The sequence below is a fragment of the Amblyraja radiata genome, chromosome 4 (genome assembly GCF_010909765.2).
Source record: "Amblyraja radiata isolate CabotCenter1 chromosome 4, sAmbRad1.1.pri, whole genome shotgun sequence".
Classification (NCBI taxonomy): domain Eukaryota; kingdom Metazoa; phylum Chordata; class Chondrichthyes; order Rajiformes; family Rajidae; genus Amblyraja; species Amblyraja radiata.
The window spans coordinates 48,584,554-48,604,181 of NC_045959.1; the positions used below are offsets into that span (position 1 = coordinate 48,584,554).

Here is a 19,628-nt window from a genome sequence, read left to right on the forward strand (position 1 = left end):
ATGCACCTGTGTGCAGCTAATAGTGCCATTATTCACACAACCCACTTCCCCCTGTAGCAATATAAACTGGAGCATAAAATTTTACACAACCATTGTCATGGAACAGTCTCAATAAAACGAGTCTGTTACGTTAGTTGTTGCTTTTCTTGCTGTTTAAAGAGTTGCTCCATGACATTGCAAAACCCAGCTTGGTAGTTTGACAACTCTTGCCGAGACTGCGGGACCCGGAGCTGGGGAGGCGGCCCGGAGCGGAGACTGCGGGACCCGGAGCTGGGGCGGCGGCCCGGAGCTGATGCTGTGGCGGGCCGTCTCGGAGCGGAGATGGCGTTCCGGCTTTCGGTGGCGGCGACGACATCACCACGGAGGTCCGCTGGACTGGAGGACGGCATCTTCGGCCTGGATCAATCGCCTCAGCGCAGAGGGAGAACAAGGAGGGAAGAGACGGAGACTAAGACTTTGCCTCCATCACAGTGAGGATGTGCTTGGTGAACTCACTGTGGTGGATGTTTAATTTGTGTTTATTGTATGTTTTGTTATTATTGATTCTGTGTATGACTGCAGGCAACATAATTTCGTTCAGACCGAAAGGTCTGAATGACAATAAAGGAATCTAATTCTAATTCTAATCCTTGAAAGGCAGTTCAAACATCTTCCAAAATATACCGTGTGCCGAAAAGAAGTGCTTTCTCTATGTATAGCCGCACATTATTTCTAACAGAAGACAGCACTATCAGAAGAAAAGCAATAAGAAAAGCTGTAACCTGAGAGCAATGATCCATATTTTTAAGTTGCAAAAACACATGAGAACCAGAAGGAAGAAAATGCTACCAGGAGTTATCCCTATTCAGCATCCACATTGGCCCAAACGAGCCTATACCTGCTCCGGGCAAAGTAATCATTCCCAGTCCCATTCCCCCTCTTCTCATTTCCCCGTCACCTTGAAACTCTTTCTCTTTCACAATTCCTGTTTGATTCTCTAGCCACTTACCCGCATAGAATAATTTACCTATTAACCTACCAGCAGGGTCCTGTGATGTGGGAGGAAACCAGAGAGCCTTTGTAAACCCGCATAGTTATGGAGAGGATAATGAATGAAATAAATATTATAAGCCAAATATGTATACATAAAAGGAATTTGCATTGGTGCATTGCTTGCAAGTAACAACATGATACACAGTAGACAAATAAAAATAAAACATTATAATTTAAACATGTTAAGAATAAAATAAAATACCTGAGCAAAAGGAGGCTACAGACTTTTGGCTGTTGAGTAGAGCTACTGCTCGTGGCAAAAAGCTGTTTTTATGTCTGGCTGTGGCGGGTTTGACAGTCCAGAGTCGCCTTCCAGAAGGAAGTGTTTCAAAATGTTTGGGGCCAGGGTGAGAGGGGTCAGAGATGATCTTGCCCGCTCACTTCCTGGCCCTTGAAATGTACAGTAGGGGCATGGGCAGTTTCGATCAGGTCACAAAACTTTTAAACTCTTAACATTTTTGTATTATTCGCAGCCCAAATCCACCTGATTTTCTGCATTAAAATCAACACCTCATTTTGTGCAATCAATTTTTATGATACACTAGACTAAGTGGGACCCGTTGGGTCCCAGCATCACACGGGAGCCCTGTATTCCTCCTCTCCACCAATTCCAATATTCGTGGCCAGTGGGGGGGGTGGGCTTTCTGGAGCGCTAGTATGGATGTTGTGGGCTGACGGGACTGGTTTCCAGAGGGCTAGTATGGACATTGTGGGTTGAATGGATTCTTGGGCTGGCGGCTCAGTCATTCAAGCCTGTTGTGCTGGCAGCTCACTCACTCAGGGCTGGTGGGCTGGCAGTTGACTCATGGCTATTCCTTGAAATTCTATTTCAAGCAGGGTGCAAGGCCACCAAATTCAAGTGCAGTTTCTTACCACTTCAAGCAGGGTGCAAGGCCACTAAAGGCAGCGAGTCTTTACCTCTCCCATCTTGCAGAGACTCAGCCACGCCCACACTTCTGGGTTTTATGAAGGCCACGCCCCTACCCCCTCCCACCAGAAGGGGCGTGGCCTTCATGGCGTGATTGACAGTTGAGAGAATCTCAACATTTTCTAAACAATAATAACTCTTTTATTTTTCATCGATGGGAAAAATCCTCAGCACCCAATGAGCGGAGGGGGACTCTGAGTAAGATGGCCAAAAATCACAGCCATACGTGGTAGCGCTTTTCTAAATCAATATAAAGCGCAAACAGGAAGTGGTCAATTATATATAAGCAAGGCAACTTTAATTAGGCAAGGCAACTTTAATTAAGCAAGGCAACTTTAATTAGGCAAGGCAACTAATTAGGCAAGGTAACTTTAATTAGGCAAGGCAACTTTAATTAGGCAACACAGCTTTAACATTTCCAAACCAAAGGCAACACAGCTTTAGCATTTCGAAACTATATTTTCAAACCACATTATGGGCACTGACAGGTCAGTAAAACCACTCACAGTTTAGTAGAAGGTACATAAAATTGCTGGAGAAACTCAGCGGGTGCAGCAGCATCTATGGAGCGAAGGAAATAGGCGACGTTTTGGGCCGAAACCCTTCTTCAGACTGATGGGGGGTGGGGGGGGAGAAGGAAGGAAAAGGGGAGGAGGAGGAGCCCGAGGGCGGGCGGATGGGAGGTGGGAGGAGACAGCTAGAGGGTTGAGGAAGGGGAGGAGACAGCAAGGACTAGCAAAATTGGTTTAGTTTAGTAGACATGTGTTCAGTGTTATTCACAGCTCAGACTGAGAGACGTGACCCTCTCGCTCCCCCATCTCGCAGAGACTGACTGAGGCACTCAACACCTCCGGGTTTTATTGTCCCTCTGGAAGGGGCGTGGCCTTCAGGAGAGAGAATCTCAACATTTTTTAAACACTAATAACTTTTATTTTTCATCAACGGGAAAAATCCTCTTGTCCTGTGCAGCGGAGGAGGACTGAGTAAGATGGCCGAAAATCACAGCCGTAAGTGGCAGCGATTTTTCTAAAATCAATATACAGATCAACAGGAAGTGGTCAAGATCAGACTTTTAGTAATATAGATAGAAGACTAGTTTAAGTGGGACCCCTTGGGTCACATTTTCACATGGGAGGCCTGGAACACAATATTCCACCTCTCCACCAATTCCAATATTGGTGGCAAGTAGGGAAGGGCTTTCTGGACCACTAGTATGGGTGTTGTGGGCCGAAGGGACAGGTTTGCAGAGTGCTAGTATGGACATTGTGGGCCGAATTGATTCTTGGGCTGGCAGCTCAGTCACTCAGGCCTGGTGGCCAAAATGTCCCTCCTGGATAAATACAGGCATTTTGGGCAAAAGGGACTGGTTTCTCGGCGAATAGGGGCCTTGTGGGCTGAAATTAGTGGTTTCAGGCAGGCCAAACAACTCATTTCATTTCATTTCCATTTCAATTTCAAGCACAGGGCAGGCCAAACAACACGTTGCATTTTCATTTCATTTCCATTTCCATTGCAGTTTCAGGCACAGGGCAGGCCTAACAGCTCATTGCATTTTCATTTCATTTCCATTTCCATTGCAGTTTCAGGCACAGGGCAGGCCAAACAGCTCATTACATTTTCATTTAATTTCCATTTCCATTGCAGTTTCAAGCACAGGGCAGGCCCCACAGTTCATTGCATTTTCATTTCATTTCATTTAAATTTCCATTGCAGTTTCAGGCACAGGGCAGGCCAAACAGCTCATTGCATTTTCATTTCATTTCCATTTCCATTGCAGTTTCAGGCACAGGGCAGGCCAAACATCTCATTGCATTTGCATTTCATTTCCATTTCCAGTGTAGTTTCAGGCACAGGGCACACCAAACAGCTCATTGCATTTATTTCATTTCATTTCCATTTCCATTGCAGTTTCAGGCACAAGGCAGGCCAAACAGCTCATTGCATTTTCATTTCATTTCAATTTCACTGCAGTTTCAGGCACAGGGCAGGCCAAACAGCTCATTGCATTTATTTAATTTCATTTCCATTTAATTTACAGTTTCAGGCACAGGGCAGGTCAAACAGCTCATTGCATTTTCATTTCATTTCCATTTCCATTTCAGTTTCAGACACAGGGCAGAGAAACAGGTTTTAAGCTGTATGTTATAGGCGGAAGGGAAGGTAATGAAACAGAGTTCTTTGGGGAATTTCCAGAACTTAGGGTCCTGGAACATCGAGCAATGGTGAAGAGAACACATTTGGTGTGCACAACGTTCCAGACTCGGAGAAACACAGGTGTGTCGGAGAGCTGGCAATGACCATGCACATGTGAAAATAAGGATGAAAATATTAAAATAAAGATATTTATTAATTGGTAGTTGGTATTGGCCTGTAAGGATCAATGTAATGGATGAACTGGGCTTGGTGCAAGGTAGTACAATAAAACATCATTTTTTCATACGAGTTTTTGGTAATCTTGTTTATAGACATTAGAATCCAAGTAAAATCTATTCGTTGGATCCTTTGCTCTCCAAAGGATAGCACTGGGATAGTCGGGTGTGGGGGGAACAAACCCATGGGAAAGGATTCAAATTTTATCATGTAAATTTAATACAAATATCAATCAATTGTACATCACATCATCTCACTAATGATTATCTACAAGTATGACCCAACTAACATATTCCAAAAGCATTTACACCATGAATGCAAATAGATTTAAAAACAGAAATACATTTTGAACTGTGGGAACATTTCAGATGAATCACATGGCACAGCCTGGAACCATGCAATACATAATACATGGCAGGTTATGGCACAAGCTGACCAACATCAGCCAATGGAACAAGATAAGCATTGGGAGAACATAGAAGTATGGAGTAGTCAGCACACACTTCCTTCCAAGCTCTTTGCACTTTAAAGTATTTGCCTTGGGTAAACCTTAGCAAGAATATAGTATTCTATCTAAGAGATAATTAGCTAACTATTTAAATTGTGACGCTAATGATATTCATGATGGTTATTGCCACGAGAATAAAGCAATATAGGCAGTTAATAGATTTAACAAGAATGGAAGCAAGAAGAAATATCAAGCACTGATACCCTTGCTTATACTTTGCCGGTGTTTACCTTCCAGAGCTGTGGGCCTCTTCAGTTTCATCCTTAATTCTGGGCACTGGAGGCTGTAGCATCTCTGCAGCCAACGGATCAGCATCAGTTTCCTCACGACCAACCCACTCTCCAACCACCCGGGGTCTAACAAGGGACGAATTGTAAGCCCGCAGATCCTTAAACAAAAATACAAATAAATCCATGGTCATTGTACATAAAAGTAGCCAGCTTTAAAAACAGACAGAACCTGATTAGATATGCTGTTGCCAATGCCAATATAATACATATCTGGAGGCAGCAGACTCCTCATTAGGACAATTTCACTTCCCTCTCTGGATTTGTAAATGTCCTTGGAATTTATTTCAGTGTCTCAGATACCCTCAGCAATATAAGATTGGCAATGGAGCAGCTAAACCGGATGGCAAGCAAGCAGATGCCAGGGTTTATGGGGAGAAGGCAGGATAATGGGGTTAAAAGATAGATCAGACATGATTGAATGGCGGAGTAGACGATGGGCCAATTGGCCTAATTCAGCTCCTGTCATTTATGAAGTCGCAATATGGCTGAATGAAACTGGTCTACAAACTGGATATTTTATACCCCTCTGATGCACTGATATTTGCTCAGGTAAGTGTAAGTGAAGGGGATCCAGTTGAACGCACTGCTGCTCCATTTGATATCAAGATCTAGTTTCTGTAATTTATAAGCTTCGAAAAGATATAATTCGAATTCTATCAACGCTAATTTGTAAGACATGTTAATACTACACATCGTGCTGTAATTTAAGCCACCAATTAAAGTTCAAACCCATTTCTTTCATTGGTCAAAGCCCCTGATGAGTGGAATGTCGTTGGAAACAATGAGCGTAATAATAGAGGTATCAATAACCAAAGAGAATTCCCCAAGATACTATAATTTATTTATGAGATAACATTCATGGTGTGACAAGAAATTCACACAAGAAATCCCTTGCAGAATATATGTAGTTATTATTTTATCCTGACCTGAACCAAATACATAATTTAATCATTAAATCCATGCAGCCTTTGTGCAGATTTATCAATGTAGCAAATTGATGAGGAGGTGTTCTAAAGTTAAAACAAGCAATCATACCCGAAAAATATAAAGCACATGTACAGCATAAACCATTGAAAATTACACTGCATATACTATTAAAATAAGTCTTCAGCAATGTTCAGATCTCAAAAAATAATCTGAAAGAATCACTCAATTGCCCTCAATGTCCCCAAATCTGTTGGCCCTAGGCTTACATATACTCAGTACAGAAGTCCTGAACTTGCTAATAGATGAGCCAAGTGCTCTGTTACGGACTCCAGAGAATCTACTTGAAGTTCCAACACCAAGAGAAAATATTGCAAACCAATGCATTGCACCACATTGAGAAAAAAAGGCAAGAATACAATAAGATACATTTTAATCATTTGTATTTGCAGTAATGTTTATATTCACGTGTTTTGGTTGATTATATTTAATTTATTATAAGCAAATTAATATTTTTGTTTTATTCATTCATTTTACTTTTAATGTATTTTGAACATCTTCACAGGCAACATAAATAGGGGTATGGCTTTGTCAATTCTCAAACATTTCTCTACAGTTTTGTGAATGGAGTCATTGGACTTGATTACATCACATGAAGCCCAGAATAGTTTACAGCACAGTGGCTAATTAGTAGAGCCACTACCTTATTCTGCCAGAGCCTCGGGTTCAATCCTGATTTGAGATGCTGTCTGTGTGGAGCTAGCACATTCTCCTGAGCCTGCCTAGGTTTCAGGCGCGTGCTGTCAAGGTAGGCAAGGTAGGTACTGCCGACCCTGACTAAAATTATGAAATGGTAATTACTAAGTATAAATATTAAAGGTATGGGAGAATTATGCCTCTAAGAGATCGATCTCTTAGAGAGGCATAATTCTCCGTGCCTTTCAACTGCAGCACTTGCAACACGCGAAGGTCTGTGCAGCCCACGTGCCGTCAGTGCTGTTTCAAGTCGTCAATGACAAGCGGGGCTGAAGGCAGCTGAAATTCTGCCTTTGCTGTACTGCGCAGACGCAGCAGCCTAATGCGCCTGCGCAGCGCTAGTTTCTTGGCGGGTTTTTCAAATATGGATTGCCATAATCTGAAGAATATCTTAGGAAACAAAGAGAGTAGAATGCCGTTTGTGTACCAATAATGTGGTAAGTACATTTCTTGGTGCTATATGTTTTTAAATACCGTATTTCCCGGGGTGGGAGGAGTTCCTTTCACAACGTTTGGGGAGTCTGTCCTGAGGTAAAGTTGCGGAGGGGGCAGGAGCATTGTGAAGGAGGGGATCTGGATCATGTCAGTAACCCACCAGCGACGCTTCTTGCATGGAGCCACCGCATTGAGGCGGGGGGGGGGGGGGATGGCACGGTGGGGCAGCGGTAGAGTTGCTGCTTCGCAGCACCGGAGACGCCTGTGCGATCCCGACTACGGGTGCTGTCTGTATGCTGTTTGTACGTTCTCCCCGTGACTGTGTGGGTTTTCTCCGAGATCTTCGGTTTTCTCCCACGCTCAAAAGACGTACAGGTTTGTAGGTTAATTGGATTGGTATAATTGTAAATTGTCCCCAGTGTGTGTAGAATAATGTTGTGGCTTTGAGCGGCCGCCGGGCCGGACAGCAGAACTGGCCGCCACCTCAGCGCCTTCTGCCGGCAAATTGAATTGTTACTGTCTTTATTTTTATTTTTTATATTTACGGAGAGAACAATCTGCGCAAGCGCAGTTTAAGTTTTTTTTTTAAAGCCGACTGACTGCCTACCCTGAGTAATCACTCATGGCACGTGCCTGCTTAGTTTGTTTCGGGTGCTCCAGTTTCCTCCCACATACCAAAGTCACGCAGGTTGGTAGATTAATTAGCCATTTTAAACTGCCCTCTTGTGGGTAGGTGAGTGGTAAAATCTTGTGGGATTTGGAGAAAATAAAACATGAGATTAATACAGGATTACAGCGAGTGGGTGGTTGGAATGGATTTGGAACCAGAGGTTTCTTTCTATGCCGTTGCTCTCTGTACAGAATATTGAGCTGTTGAACAGGAGGGAAGTTCTGATGGGCATCATTGAGAAATACTGAAGTAGCAGTTAAAGATTATTACTGAGAAATTGTGAACGGAAAGTTAAGGGAGGCCGTCATTGGGTTAGGATAGAGGAGATATCAAACAGAAAGTTGGGCAGAGAGATTAGAATAGAAAAATCAAATAAAGATCTTATTAAACCCTAACAACAGATTGTGAAGAATAGGTGGTTATTCATTGGAAGGGAAATGGGCTTCCCTGACAAATTTTGAGAAAGATCCCTGCCCCCCTATCAGCTCACAAATAATTCCAGAAAGGCTTTTATCACATATTATGTCCTTCTCAGCATATTTAGTTTCCAAATTGCTAAATGCAAAAGTATTTAAAGCAAAACCTCCTTATCAGTGGCTTTGAATGACATTAACTGCTGCGATAAATATCATCCGAATGTAGAAATTAAAACCCAACCATAGTAAATAGATTAGCCACAGACATTAAATGCTTCTTCTTTAACAAAGAGATTTGTAAGATATAGCTACGCTGCACTGCTAGTCTATAAATTATATTTCAAATAAATATGCAGGCATTCTTGAGGTCAAAACTCAGCGCAATAAAGAAAAAGAAAATTAGCAATTGGATTTAGATCTCCAGTTGAAAAAGGTATCAGAAACCAAATAAAAACATTGCATGGAGTGTGCATCATCTCCTTTACAGCTACCATGCATTAAAATGTTTCAAAATGTTTCATTGATAATTTGCTAAAGGTCACAATTATCATCAGATGTGTAATGATGTGCATGTGTTGAACATATACTTTTTAATTTAAGCTTTCCAAACTTCAAATGTATCCACTGATCACAATTCTACGATGCTTCAACACTGGGGAATTTAATGCAGTACACAAGTGCAACAGAACAAAGTACTGACACAGATAGACAAGACTGTGGAGAAAACATTTGGCACACTTGCCTTCACTCCTCGGGGCATTGAATACAGGAGTTGGGATGTCATGATACAAATGTGTACGTCGTTGATGAGACAACACTTGGGAGTGCAGCATGCAGTGCTGGATACCAGCAAGAGGATGTCATTAAACTGGAAAGAGTGCAACTGGGGCAGCACGGTGGGGCAGCGGTAGAGTTGCTGCTTCGCAGCACCGGAGACGCCTGTGCGATCCAGACTACGGGTGCTGTCTGTATGCTGTTTGTACGTTCTCCCCGTGACTGTGTGGGTTTTCTCCGAGATCTTCGGTTTTCTCCCACGCTCAAAAGACGTACAGGTTTGTAGGTTAATTGGATTGGTATAATTGTAAATTGTCCCCAGTGTGTGTAGAATAATGCTAATTTGTGGGGATTGCTGGTCGGTGCGGACTCGGTGAGCCGAAGGGCCTGTTTCCATGCTGTATTTCTAAACTACAGAGAAGATTAACATGGATGTTACTGGACATGAGTGGCTATGAGTTATAAGCCATAGAGACATTTTCCTTGGGTAGGGTTCTATAGTGAAGGTTGACAAAGAGTGTGAAATTCACCATCGCTGTCAGTGCACCAGTACATCTGAGGAAAAGGCAGTTGAGAACCTAGTTCTATAGACACCATATCAACCTGACCTTAAAACCCAAACACAAATTCTGAAAATGGTAGGTTTTTTTTCCTGGCAAAGATCTACTCCAAATGCATGTAGCATTGTTCTAGAAAACTTATCTGCATTAACATAGGGTGCAAGTAATTAACACTTTTCACCAAAACCCATTGAATGACTAAAATGTGAGAATGGATTGGTGTTAAAGGAGGAGGAATTTCAAGGAAATTCAAATATGGAAATCAATTGCAAGATATTAGCATTCAAATTATCTGTCCATAGTATTGGTATTCCCAAAATATTAGGGGACACAATTTGGAAAAAATATTCTAATATTTCTTACATTTCGGCAGGTTTACTAATTTAAAATCTGGTAAATATTTCTCCTTGCCTGAAAAGAAAGATTTTTTATTTTCACATTTTAATCATTGATGCATATGGGGCAAGTGAGGACATCATAAATCATAGCAACTGTCAAGATATAATTAATTCTCCAAAGGCAAGTAATATTACTGCCGATAAACATACCAGCAACCAATTAAGAGATAAAATGTAACAACCTCTGTAACTTACCCAGTTCAAAATAGCTAAATGCCATTTTGATAAATGCTCAAACACTACCTACAAGCATGAAGTAAAATTTTGATGGTAGTATATTCAGAAGTTGTCCAAGTTTTACATTGATTGCATTCTATTAATCATTTTGATTTCACAATGTATAGATTTGGAAAAATGTAGGGAAATCTGTACGGAAATTTCTGTAGGGAAATTCATTCAAATGGGAGCATGGACTAATATCCAAATATCTGCTTGTAATTCCTGATCTCCAAACATTTCATCATCCTGACACATTGCCTAATTTAATTTTCATCTCATTTCAGATTTTCTGATGTCATGTGCATCTTTACTCAATGTGGCCTCTCGTGATTGAATTTCCTATTTAAAACACAAATTGCAAGAAGCGACACTGGAATTTACTTGGAAAAAAACACAATCCACATTGATAAGATTTTATAATAAAATAAAAGAGCTATGGGCCTCAACAACTCTCTATGAGCTGGTGCATTGTCATGAGTTGCAGCCGTTACAGAACAATAAATATTTTATTAGTCAGTGCAAAACTGCGCAAAACATATGTTGCTCTAAAGGAAATAAAATTGTATTGTTATTTTATAGAACACATGTATTAAGCGTACAGTGTACAAGCTGTCAAATTTTACTTGACCAATGAAGTCAATGAGGGGTATCTTCCTTTTATGTGATGATTCCTCATTATACCAGGGATGTGCTCCGGGCGTTTGTTCTCCATATACTACGCTCAGTTCTTGGGGGAAGGAATATGTGATGGGATTGTTAATATTAAAAAGCAGCACAAATTATTTGAAAGGCAGAGGGGAACTTACGATGGCTGAATACCAAAATTATCATCTTCGGTACTGCAAGTTAATTAACTGAATATCAGAAGGCAGATTGTCCACTCTGGTGAGGCTGATGTATGTCCCGGTAATTTAAATTTACTCTTAGACAATGTGGAAGGAACACAGGAGGCCAGGTGAATTGTTCCCTGGACCTGGGAGCAGCAGAGGATCTCACCAGGACTGGCAGGATTAAGCTTTTATAGAGATCCATCTTTACTCTGTGCACAACTTGCACAACCAAACTTTAGTTTTAATATCTTCTGTAACATCTTATCCCACTTCCCATGCCCCTTTTGAAACAAAAGCATGTATGTACATATTACAGGCATTCAAAATACCTTACATTTACATCTGTCTTTTTCACATACTTTTCTTTCTCTAATTATTTACACATTGAGTCACATAGCATGGAAACAGGCCCTTTGACCCAGCTTTTCCACCTCGACCAATATGCCCATCTACATTAGTCCCACCTGCCTGCGTTTGGCCCATATGCTTCTAGGCTTATCCTATCCATGCATCTGTTCAAATGTCTTTTAAACATTGTGGTAGTACATGCCTTAACTACCTCATCTGGCAGCTTGTTCCATATACCCACCACCCTTTGTGTGAAACAGTTGGCGTTCAGGTTCCTATTAAATCTTTCCTGTCTCATCTTAAACCGATGTCCTCGGGTTCTGGATTCCCCTACTCTGGGTAAACAACTCTGTGCATTTACCCTATTGGTTCCTCTCATGATCTTATACGCCTCTACAAGATCATCCCTCATCCTCTTGCACTCCAAGAAATAAATCCTAGCCTACTCAATCGCTCAATCCCTCGAGTCCTGGCAACATCTTTGTAAATCTTCTCTGCACCCTTTTCAGTATAACAACATCATTCCTATTACAGGGTGCCCAAAACTGAACTCCAAATGTGGCCTTTCCAACGTATTACCTCCCAACTTCTATATTCAATACTCTGACCAATGAAGGCCTATGTGCCGAAAACCTTCTTGACCACCCTATCTACCTGTGACACCAGTTTCAAGAAACTATATAGCTGCACTACTCGATCCCACTGCTCTACAACACTCCCCAGAGCCCTACCATTAACTGTATAGTCCTGCTCTGCTTTGACTTCCCAAAATGAAATACCTCACACTTATCTGTATCAAACTGCATTAACCTTTCCTCCACCCACCTGCCCAACCGATCAAGATCCTGCTGCAAATTTTTGATACCCATTTTTGCTGTCTGCGATACCACCTACAGTACTTTTGTGTCATCTGAAAACCTACTAATCATGCCGTGTACGTTCTCATCCAAATCATTGATATAAACCACAAACAGCCCTGCACTGATACCCGAGGCACACCTCCAACCTGAAAACTAACCTTCCACCATCACCCTCAGCTTCTTTCATAGTCATAGTGATCTCCATCTTCAAAGCTGAAATGGTCGACAGTGAGGTATAAGATGCATCTATTAGGCCTGAATCCATGTTAATGCTATGAGTTTGAGGCAAATGTTGCTTTTGGTCCTGATTGATAGTGATTGGTAGGTGAATGATGGGCTGCAACACATTGACCAAGACTAGTTGTGTGCAACATAACATTTAGCCTGCACAAGGTCACTGAACATATGGCAACGCATCCTAGTCTCAGCGCTTGACGCTTCCCTTCCACTGTTACAAGTATCTTCTCCCACTGTCTTTGAGAAATTTAATTGAAGGGTTCTCAAGTATCTCATGACAGAATTTCTCCAGCAGTTTCAGAAAATCTTGAATCTCGTGCTCTTGCTCACAGTGCTTCATTTATAAAGGTGTCCAAGGTCAGATTCAATTAAAGATTACCCGCCAGCTCCTGCTGCAAATATAATTCAACCCCCACCCCCTTGAAGAAGTGCAAAGTGATCCTCTCACGATATTGCTCTTCAGATGAAACCGTATTCTTTTCACCTCAACAGTGCAAATTAACAGTCAACATAGTTGGTATGTTGCCTTCACTGGAAGCAACAGGCATGGTTTTTGTACACTGCAATCTTCCTGGCTGTTTTCAACATCATTTCATGTAAACATGACTTTATTCAACCTGTCCCTACACCTCCTCCCTCACATCAATCAAGGTACCCTAGCAATCTTAGGTGAGACAGACAGGGCCGGCGTTAAGCCGATTTGACCGATTGCTCCAAATTGGGCCCCGCGCCTAAGCGGGGCCCCGCACTAATGTTCAGTATTTCGTACGGAAATACGAATTCTCTTTGTTAAATAAAGATTTTTTTAAATTCGCCATCCGGATTTTTTTTAAACGAACATCTATAACAACCGTTGCACGGCCATCATACACAAACGATTTAACTAGTGCTGTTAGCACTTCTTAACGGTAAGTACTTAACACCTTATTATGCAAAGTCATGAATCTGCATCTATCCGCATTCCTCAGTAAATGTTATAGTGTTTTGAACAAGTATTAATGACGCCGTGTTCCTTTGAATAAAATTCACGCGGCGTCATTAATACTTGTTTAAAACACAATTACATTTACTGAGGAATGTAGATCGATGACACGTTGAGAATTTCATTTAACTCACCATCATGAGTGAGGGCCCCGGACCGCGAGAAGGGGCTTCTTCCTGGTGTGCAGGTTAGTCATTCACCTACCGACCCACGTTGTGTCCAAAGATCTTATAGCGGATCTTTGGTTGTGTCTCTCTGTCTTTTGCTCACTCCCTCCCTCCCTCCCTCTTTTTCTCGCGCTCTCTCTCCCGCTCCCCATATTGTCTCTCTCTAGCTCTCCCACTCCCTCTCTATCACCCTGTCCCCTCAGCATTCCCGGAATCGTTGACGTTTTGCAGTAGACAAAAATGCTGGAGAAACCCTGCGGGTGAAGCATTCGCCTGGCCCGCTGAGTTCCTCCAGCACTCTGTGTTTTTTGTTTGGCTCTGAAGTTGAAGGTGGCTCAGCGGGACGGGCAGCGGCTCTGGGGAGAGGGTTGTGTTTCTGGTCGAGACCCTTCTTCAGACAATCACAAGTACTCTCATCGACGCGAGTTCAGTGCGGTCTGAAGAAGGGTCTTCTCTCCAGAGTCGCTGCGCTGCCTGTCCTGCTGAGTTACTCCAGCTTTATGTCTATCTTCAATTTCAGAGAATTACAATTTCTCACGGGGGGCTTATAACGTCTCTAAACCCCTCTGGGACCCTCTGAACACGTCTAAACCCCCTCTAGCCCCCCTATTTCCCTCTATTCCCCTCTAAACAATTGTAAACACACCTGAACCCATCTGAAGCCCTCTAAACATCTCTAAACCGTTTAAACCCCTCTAAACTAGGAGGCTGCAAGGTGACTTGGATAGGCTGGGTGAGTGGGCAAATGCATGGGAGATGCAGTATAATGTGGATAAATGTGAGGTTATCCACTTTGGTGGCAAAAACAGGAAAGTAGACTATTATCTGAATTGTGGCCGATTAGGAAAAGGGGAGATGCAACGAAAAATGCTCACGGCAGACCAAACGTGTTAAACAGAAATTGGTCAGATATTGAGCTTTACACAGTGAGAAATCATGTGAAATAATCACTGAATTTAATTTTAAATGAATGTACCTGCATGTTATACTGTTTAGTTTGGAGATACCACCAGATAGTCTGGTTGATACAACCAGATCAGTTTGGAGATACAACCAGATTAGTTTGGAGATACAACCAGATTAGTTTGGAGATACAACCAGATAGTCCACTGAGTTCGCACCGACCAGCGATTTTTGTTACAGATTTGACAAATTTATTTGGCGGCCAATCAAACGCTGTCTCTAGGGGGGTTGCATCCAATCACCAACCAGCTTGCCTTAAAATTCCCGAAACTACACGAAATATAAACATACATAAATTTTTACTTTTCTAGAGTAGGGGCCCCGCCATCAGTTTTCTAATTGGGCCCCGCAATTCCTAGCACCGGCCCTGGAGACAGAGGTTCATGTGACTCCTCTAACCTCATCTACTGTGTTTGGTGCTCCCAATGTGGCATCCTTTACCATGCTGACCTTTTTGTCCTGGGCCTCCTCAAGTGCTAAAATAAGGCTTCACACAAACTGGAGGAACAGCACCTCATATTTTTCTTGGGTAGCTTACAACCCAATGGTATGAACATTGGAGCCCCACCTGACCCAGGTGCACACCCTTTTCCTCCACTATCTTGCAAAAACACACACACACACGCGCGAGGAATAAAAGGACTTACCTGGTCAGATTCATCTGGAGTACCAATACCTAGCCAGGAAAAAAAAGAGAATTAGAATTCTTGTATATTTTTTAGGATTTACCCTTTAACAAGAGGATTGCACAGCACTTGCAACAATCTGTAAAATTACATTTAAACAAGTTTTAGCAGTTATTTGCACTTATGTTATTACTTTTGCAAGCTGGGAGATGGCCAAGTTGATTAGTTCCAGAACCTCAAAAAAAAAAAGTAGCCTATTCAGCATTGAATGATTCTTCTGGGGATTCATCAAGGAAGAAAGACTGATCTTGAAGTTTTGAAGTTTGAGAATGCTTCAAGCAGAACTGGCACCCAGCTGTTACAATTTTAAGTCTGTTTTGACAGACAATATTAGTTAATTGTATTTAACTTAACTGTACCGTTGCAAGATTTTTCAAAACAGAGAATAGGCATACACTTTGATATGTTACACTACAGCATTTCCCTGCTTCTCCCACACCCATGGACATTTTTCTATGACTCATGCTGTGAACAGATACAAAGCTTCAAAGGAGTTCAGTCTTACGATGAAGAACAAATGCAGGCTCTAAACCACTGAAGGACTTGAATTTTGTATTGATTAATCATAGGTTAAATAAAGTTTAAAAATGAAATAAAGTGAAGCACTTTTTTCTTTGTTTGACCTTCAGCATGGTTTCAGTAATAGGGGGCAGTTCATTGACCTCAAGGGTTGCTATCCTAGATACTTTGTATACAAAGTCATATTTGGTTCGTTCTCCTATTTCTACATGAAGCATGCATCAGATATGTAGATAGAATTCAAAATCATGGGAGAACCAGAGAAAACTTCGTAATAGTACAATTATGGGAGAATTATGAGTTTTGCTTCTTCCCATCAACTTCCAGAATCTTGAAACAACAGGCTTGGATGTGGAGAGGATGTTTCCACCAGAGGGATAGCCTAGGTCATAACCTCAGAATTAAAGGATGTTTCTCTAGGAAGGAGATGGAGAGGGATTTCTGTAGTCAGAGGGTGGTAAATTTGTGGAATTCATTGCCACAGGAGGCTGTGAAGGCCAAGTCAATGGATATTTTTAACGCAGAGATAAATAGATTCTTGATTAGTAAGGGTGACAGGCAGTAACGGACTGGGTCCAAAAATATTGATTGCCAGGAGACAAAGGGAGCCCACTTCATCAGGGGCCCACTTGATATAGGGGACCCACTTCATCAGGGGCCCACTTGCCATCGGGCAAGCTGACACCCTGGCCAGTCCGCCACTGGTGACGGGTTATGGGGAGCAGGCAGGAGAATTGGGTTAGGAGAGATAGATCAGCCATGATTAACTGGGGAGTAGACTTGATGGACCAAATGGCCTAATTCCACTCCTATTACTTATGACCTTATGAATCTGACTACAACCTATTTCAGCACCAAACTACAATGGGCTTTGCACTACTAAAGCTGCACAACAATATTTTGGCTTGCACTATCATGACCTGCTTCTTTGCATCTTTATCATTATGTTGTTTAGGTTGGTGTGCCTATACAGCTACTGTCACAGTACATATGATAACAGGTCACAGTACACATGATAATTAAACACTCTTGACTTTTGACCAGGCATTTGTTAAGTGGAAGGCAGAAAATAGTGTTGCCACAATGTTTTCATTATATGTTATCATTCATGCTATACCATTAATTTTGGTGTTCAATTAAAAAAGGAGCAATATTATTAGTAGTTATTATTCAGCTTTCTTTTAGTCTGAAACCAATACAAGCATTTTAGGTCCATAATTCTAGAAATTCTCATTAATATGCATAGTAGGGTACACATTGTTGCAGGGTACACATTCTTGGGTTCACATTGTCCATAGCCACTACCAAACACTTGTGTGGGGGACAGAGATTCTAAAAAAAAGAGCCATCATTCATGGTGACAACTCAGATGTTTCATATTTATTAATAAAAATATCAATATCTGCAATCAAACCTTTCCTGCAGAAGAGAGATAGCTTGAGCTGTGTTTAACAACAAAATCAACAATGATTAATTAGAAACCAATCAATTAACATGGACAGAAATAAATGAACAGCATTCAAGGTAAGTTAAGACAATGTTTATTCAGAAAGCTCTCACTTTCATTAGAACCTACTTAAATTTGAAATTAAATAATGCACTACATAATAATGCACTGTGAGAATCTTATTATATTTAGCTATTCATTTTGTAATAATTGATTATATAGTGTGTGTGTGTGTGTGTGTGTGTGTGTGTGTGTGTGTGTGTGTGTGTGTGTGTGTGTGTGTGTGTGTGCGTTAACGAGAATATTACCACGAAAAAGCAAAGATTAGTGATATTAATTTACAAAGTGAAGTAGCTTTTTTTCCACCCAGATAGTTGCCTTATTCCTTTTAAATATATTTCAATGTTTCTTTCAAATCTCTCTTTCTGTTACTTTACCAATGCACTGAATGGTGAAGAGAGCGCACATTTTGAACAGAATTAGACTGGATGAATCACCTTTCTAATCTTTCAAAAGACTTGGCCTTTTCTCCCTTCCCCAGACTGATGAATCTGAGTTCAGGAAATCAATGATACGATAGCCCATAGGAGCTAATGTCATCAGAATGCATCTGTGCACCTGTACTTCACTGTGCCTTGCAAGCTAACTTACATCTGGGAATTAATGGGTTTTATTTCCACAAAATGCTGGAATAACTCGGCGGGACAGGCAGCATCTCTGGTCTTTCCAGAGATGCTGCCTGTCCCGCTGTGTTGCTCCAACATTTTATGTCTACCCAGGGTTTTAACCCTGATAAATTGAGTACTCCAAAATCATCTTCTGTCTTTGGTAAAATTCAAATATAGATTGGTTTGTAACATAGAAACATAGAAAATAGATGCAGGAGTAGGCCATTCGGCCTTTCGAGCCTGCACCGCCATTCAATATGATCATGGCTGATCATCCAACTCAGTATCCCATCCCTGCCTTCTCTCCATACCCCCTGATCCCTTTAGCCACAAGGGCCACATCTAACTCCCTCTTAAATATAGCCAATGAACTGGCCTCAACTACCTTCTGTGGCAGATAATTCCACAGATTCACCACTCTCTGTGTAAAAAATGATTTTCTCATCTCGGTCCTAAAAGACTTCCCTCTTATCCTTAAACTGTGACCCCTAGTTCTGGACTTCCCCAACATCAGGAATAATCTTCCTGCATCTAGCCTGTCCAACCCCTTAAGAATTTTGTAAGTTTCTATAAGATCCCCCCTCAATCTTCTAAATTCTAGCGTGTACATGTTCATAATTATTTGGAGATCTAAATGGAATTGGAATTGCTTTTTATGCTACCAACAGAGAATCACTGAAAGTTTAATCTATTTGAATTAATGAATAAGTTTATTGGCCAAGTATTCACGTACAAGGAATTTGCCTTGGTGCTCGGCCCACAAGTGACAACATGACGTAAATTGTCAATTCGGAATGACACATAAAATATTAAACGTTAATAATAAAACATTATTGATTAAGCATGGGAATTAAATAAAATACCAGAGCAAAAGGAGGCTACAGATTTTTGGTTATTGAGTAGAGCAACTACTCGTGGAAAAAAGCTGTTTTTATGTCTGGTTGTGGCAGCTTTGACAATCCGGAGTCGACTTCCAGAGGGAAGTGATTCAAAGAGTTTGTGACCAGGGTGAGAGGGGTCCGAGATGATCTAGCCCGCTCGCTTCCTGGCCCTTGCAGCGTACAGTTCATCAATGGAGGGAAGGTTGCAGCCAATAATCTTCTCTGCTGATCGGATGATTCGCTGCAGCCTCTGGATGTCGTGCTTGGTGGTTGAGCCAAACCAGACCATGATGGAGCTCCAGGTTGTTGCAAGGGCACCAGGTCGCCAGCTGTGTCATTTCCTGTCTGTAGGTAGATTCTTCCCCATCCTGGATCAGTCCAATCAGGGTTGTGTCGTCCACAAACTTGAGAAGCTTGACAGAGGAGTCAGTGGAGGTGCAGTCATTGGTGTGGAGAGAGTAGAGGAGAGGGGAAAGTACGCAGCCTTGCGGTGCTCCTATGCTGAGGGTTTGCTGGTCGGAGGTGTGCTTTCCCAGCCTCACATGCTGCTTCCTGTCTGTCAGAAAGCTGGTGATCCACCAACAGAGGGTTTCAGGCACAGTCAACTCAGAAGGTTTGGAGTGTAGAAGCTCTGGCACAATGGTGTTGAATGCAGAACTAAAATCGAAAACAAAATACTCGCATAGGTCCCCTGGCAGTCTAGGTGCTGGAGAATGAAGTGAAGGCCCAGGTTGACTGCATCAGCTACAGATCTATTGGT

The 19,628-nt window shown here is 41.8% G+C and overlaps 1 protein-coding gene across 2 annotated transcripts in view; it reads right to left on the minus strand.

Moving 5' to 3' along the window:
- Positions 1 to 19,628, minus strand: part of c4h8orf34 (chromosome 4 C8orf34 homolog) — a 240,062-nt gene that overhangs the window by 177,642 nt on the left and 42,792 nt on the right. For both annotated transcript variants that reach the window (XM_033019357.1, XM_033019358.1), the window contains exons 5-6: positions 15,315 to 15,343; positions 5,069 to 5,226 (exon numbers count right to left, since the gene is read on the minus strand). In XM_033019357.1, the coding sequence (XP_032875248.1) occupies positions 5,069 to 5,226; positions 15,315 to 15,343 (187 nt within the window). The remainder of the gene's footprint in view (positions 1 to 5,068; positions 5,227 to 15,314; positions 15,344 to 19,628) is intronic.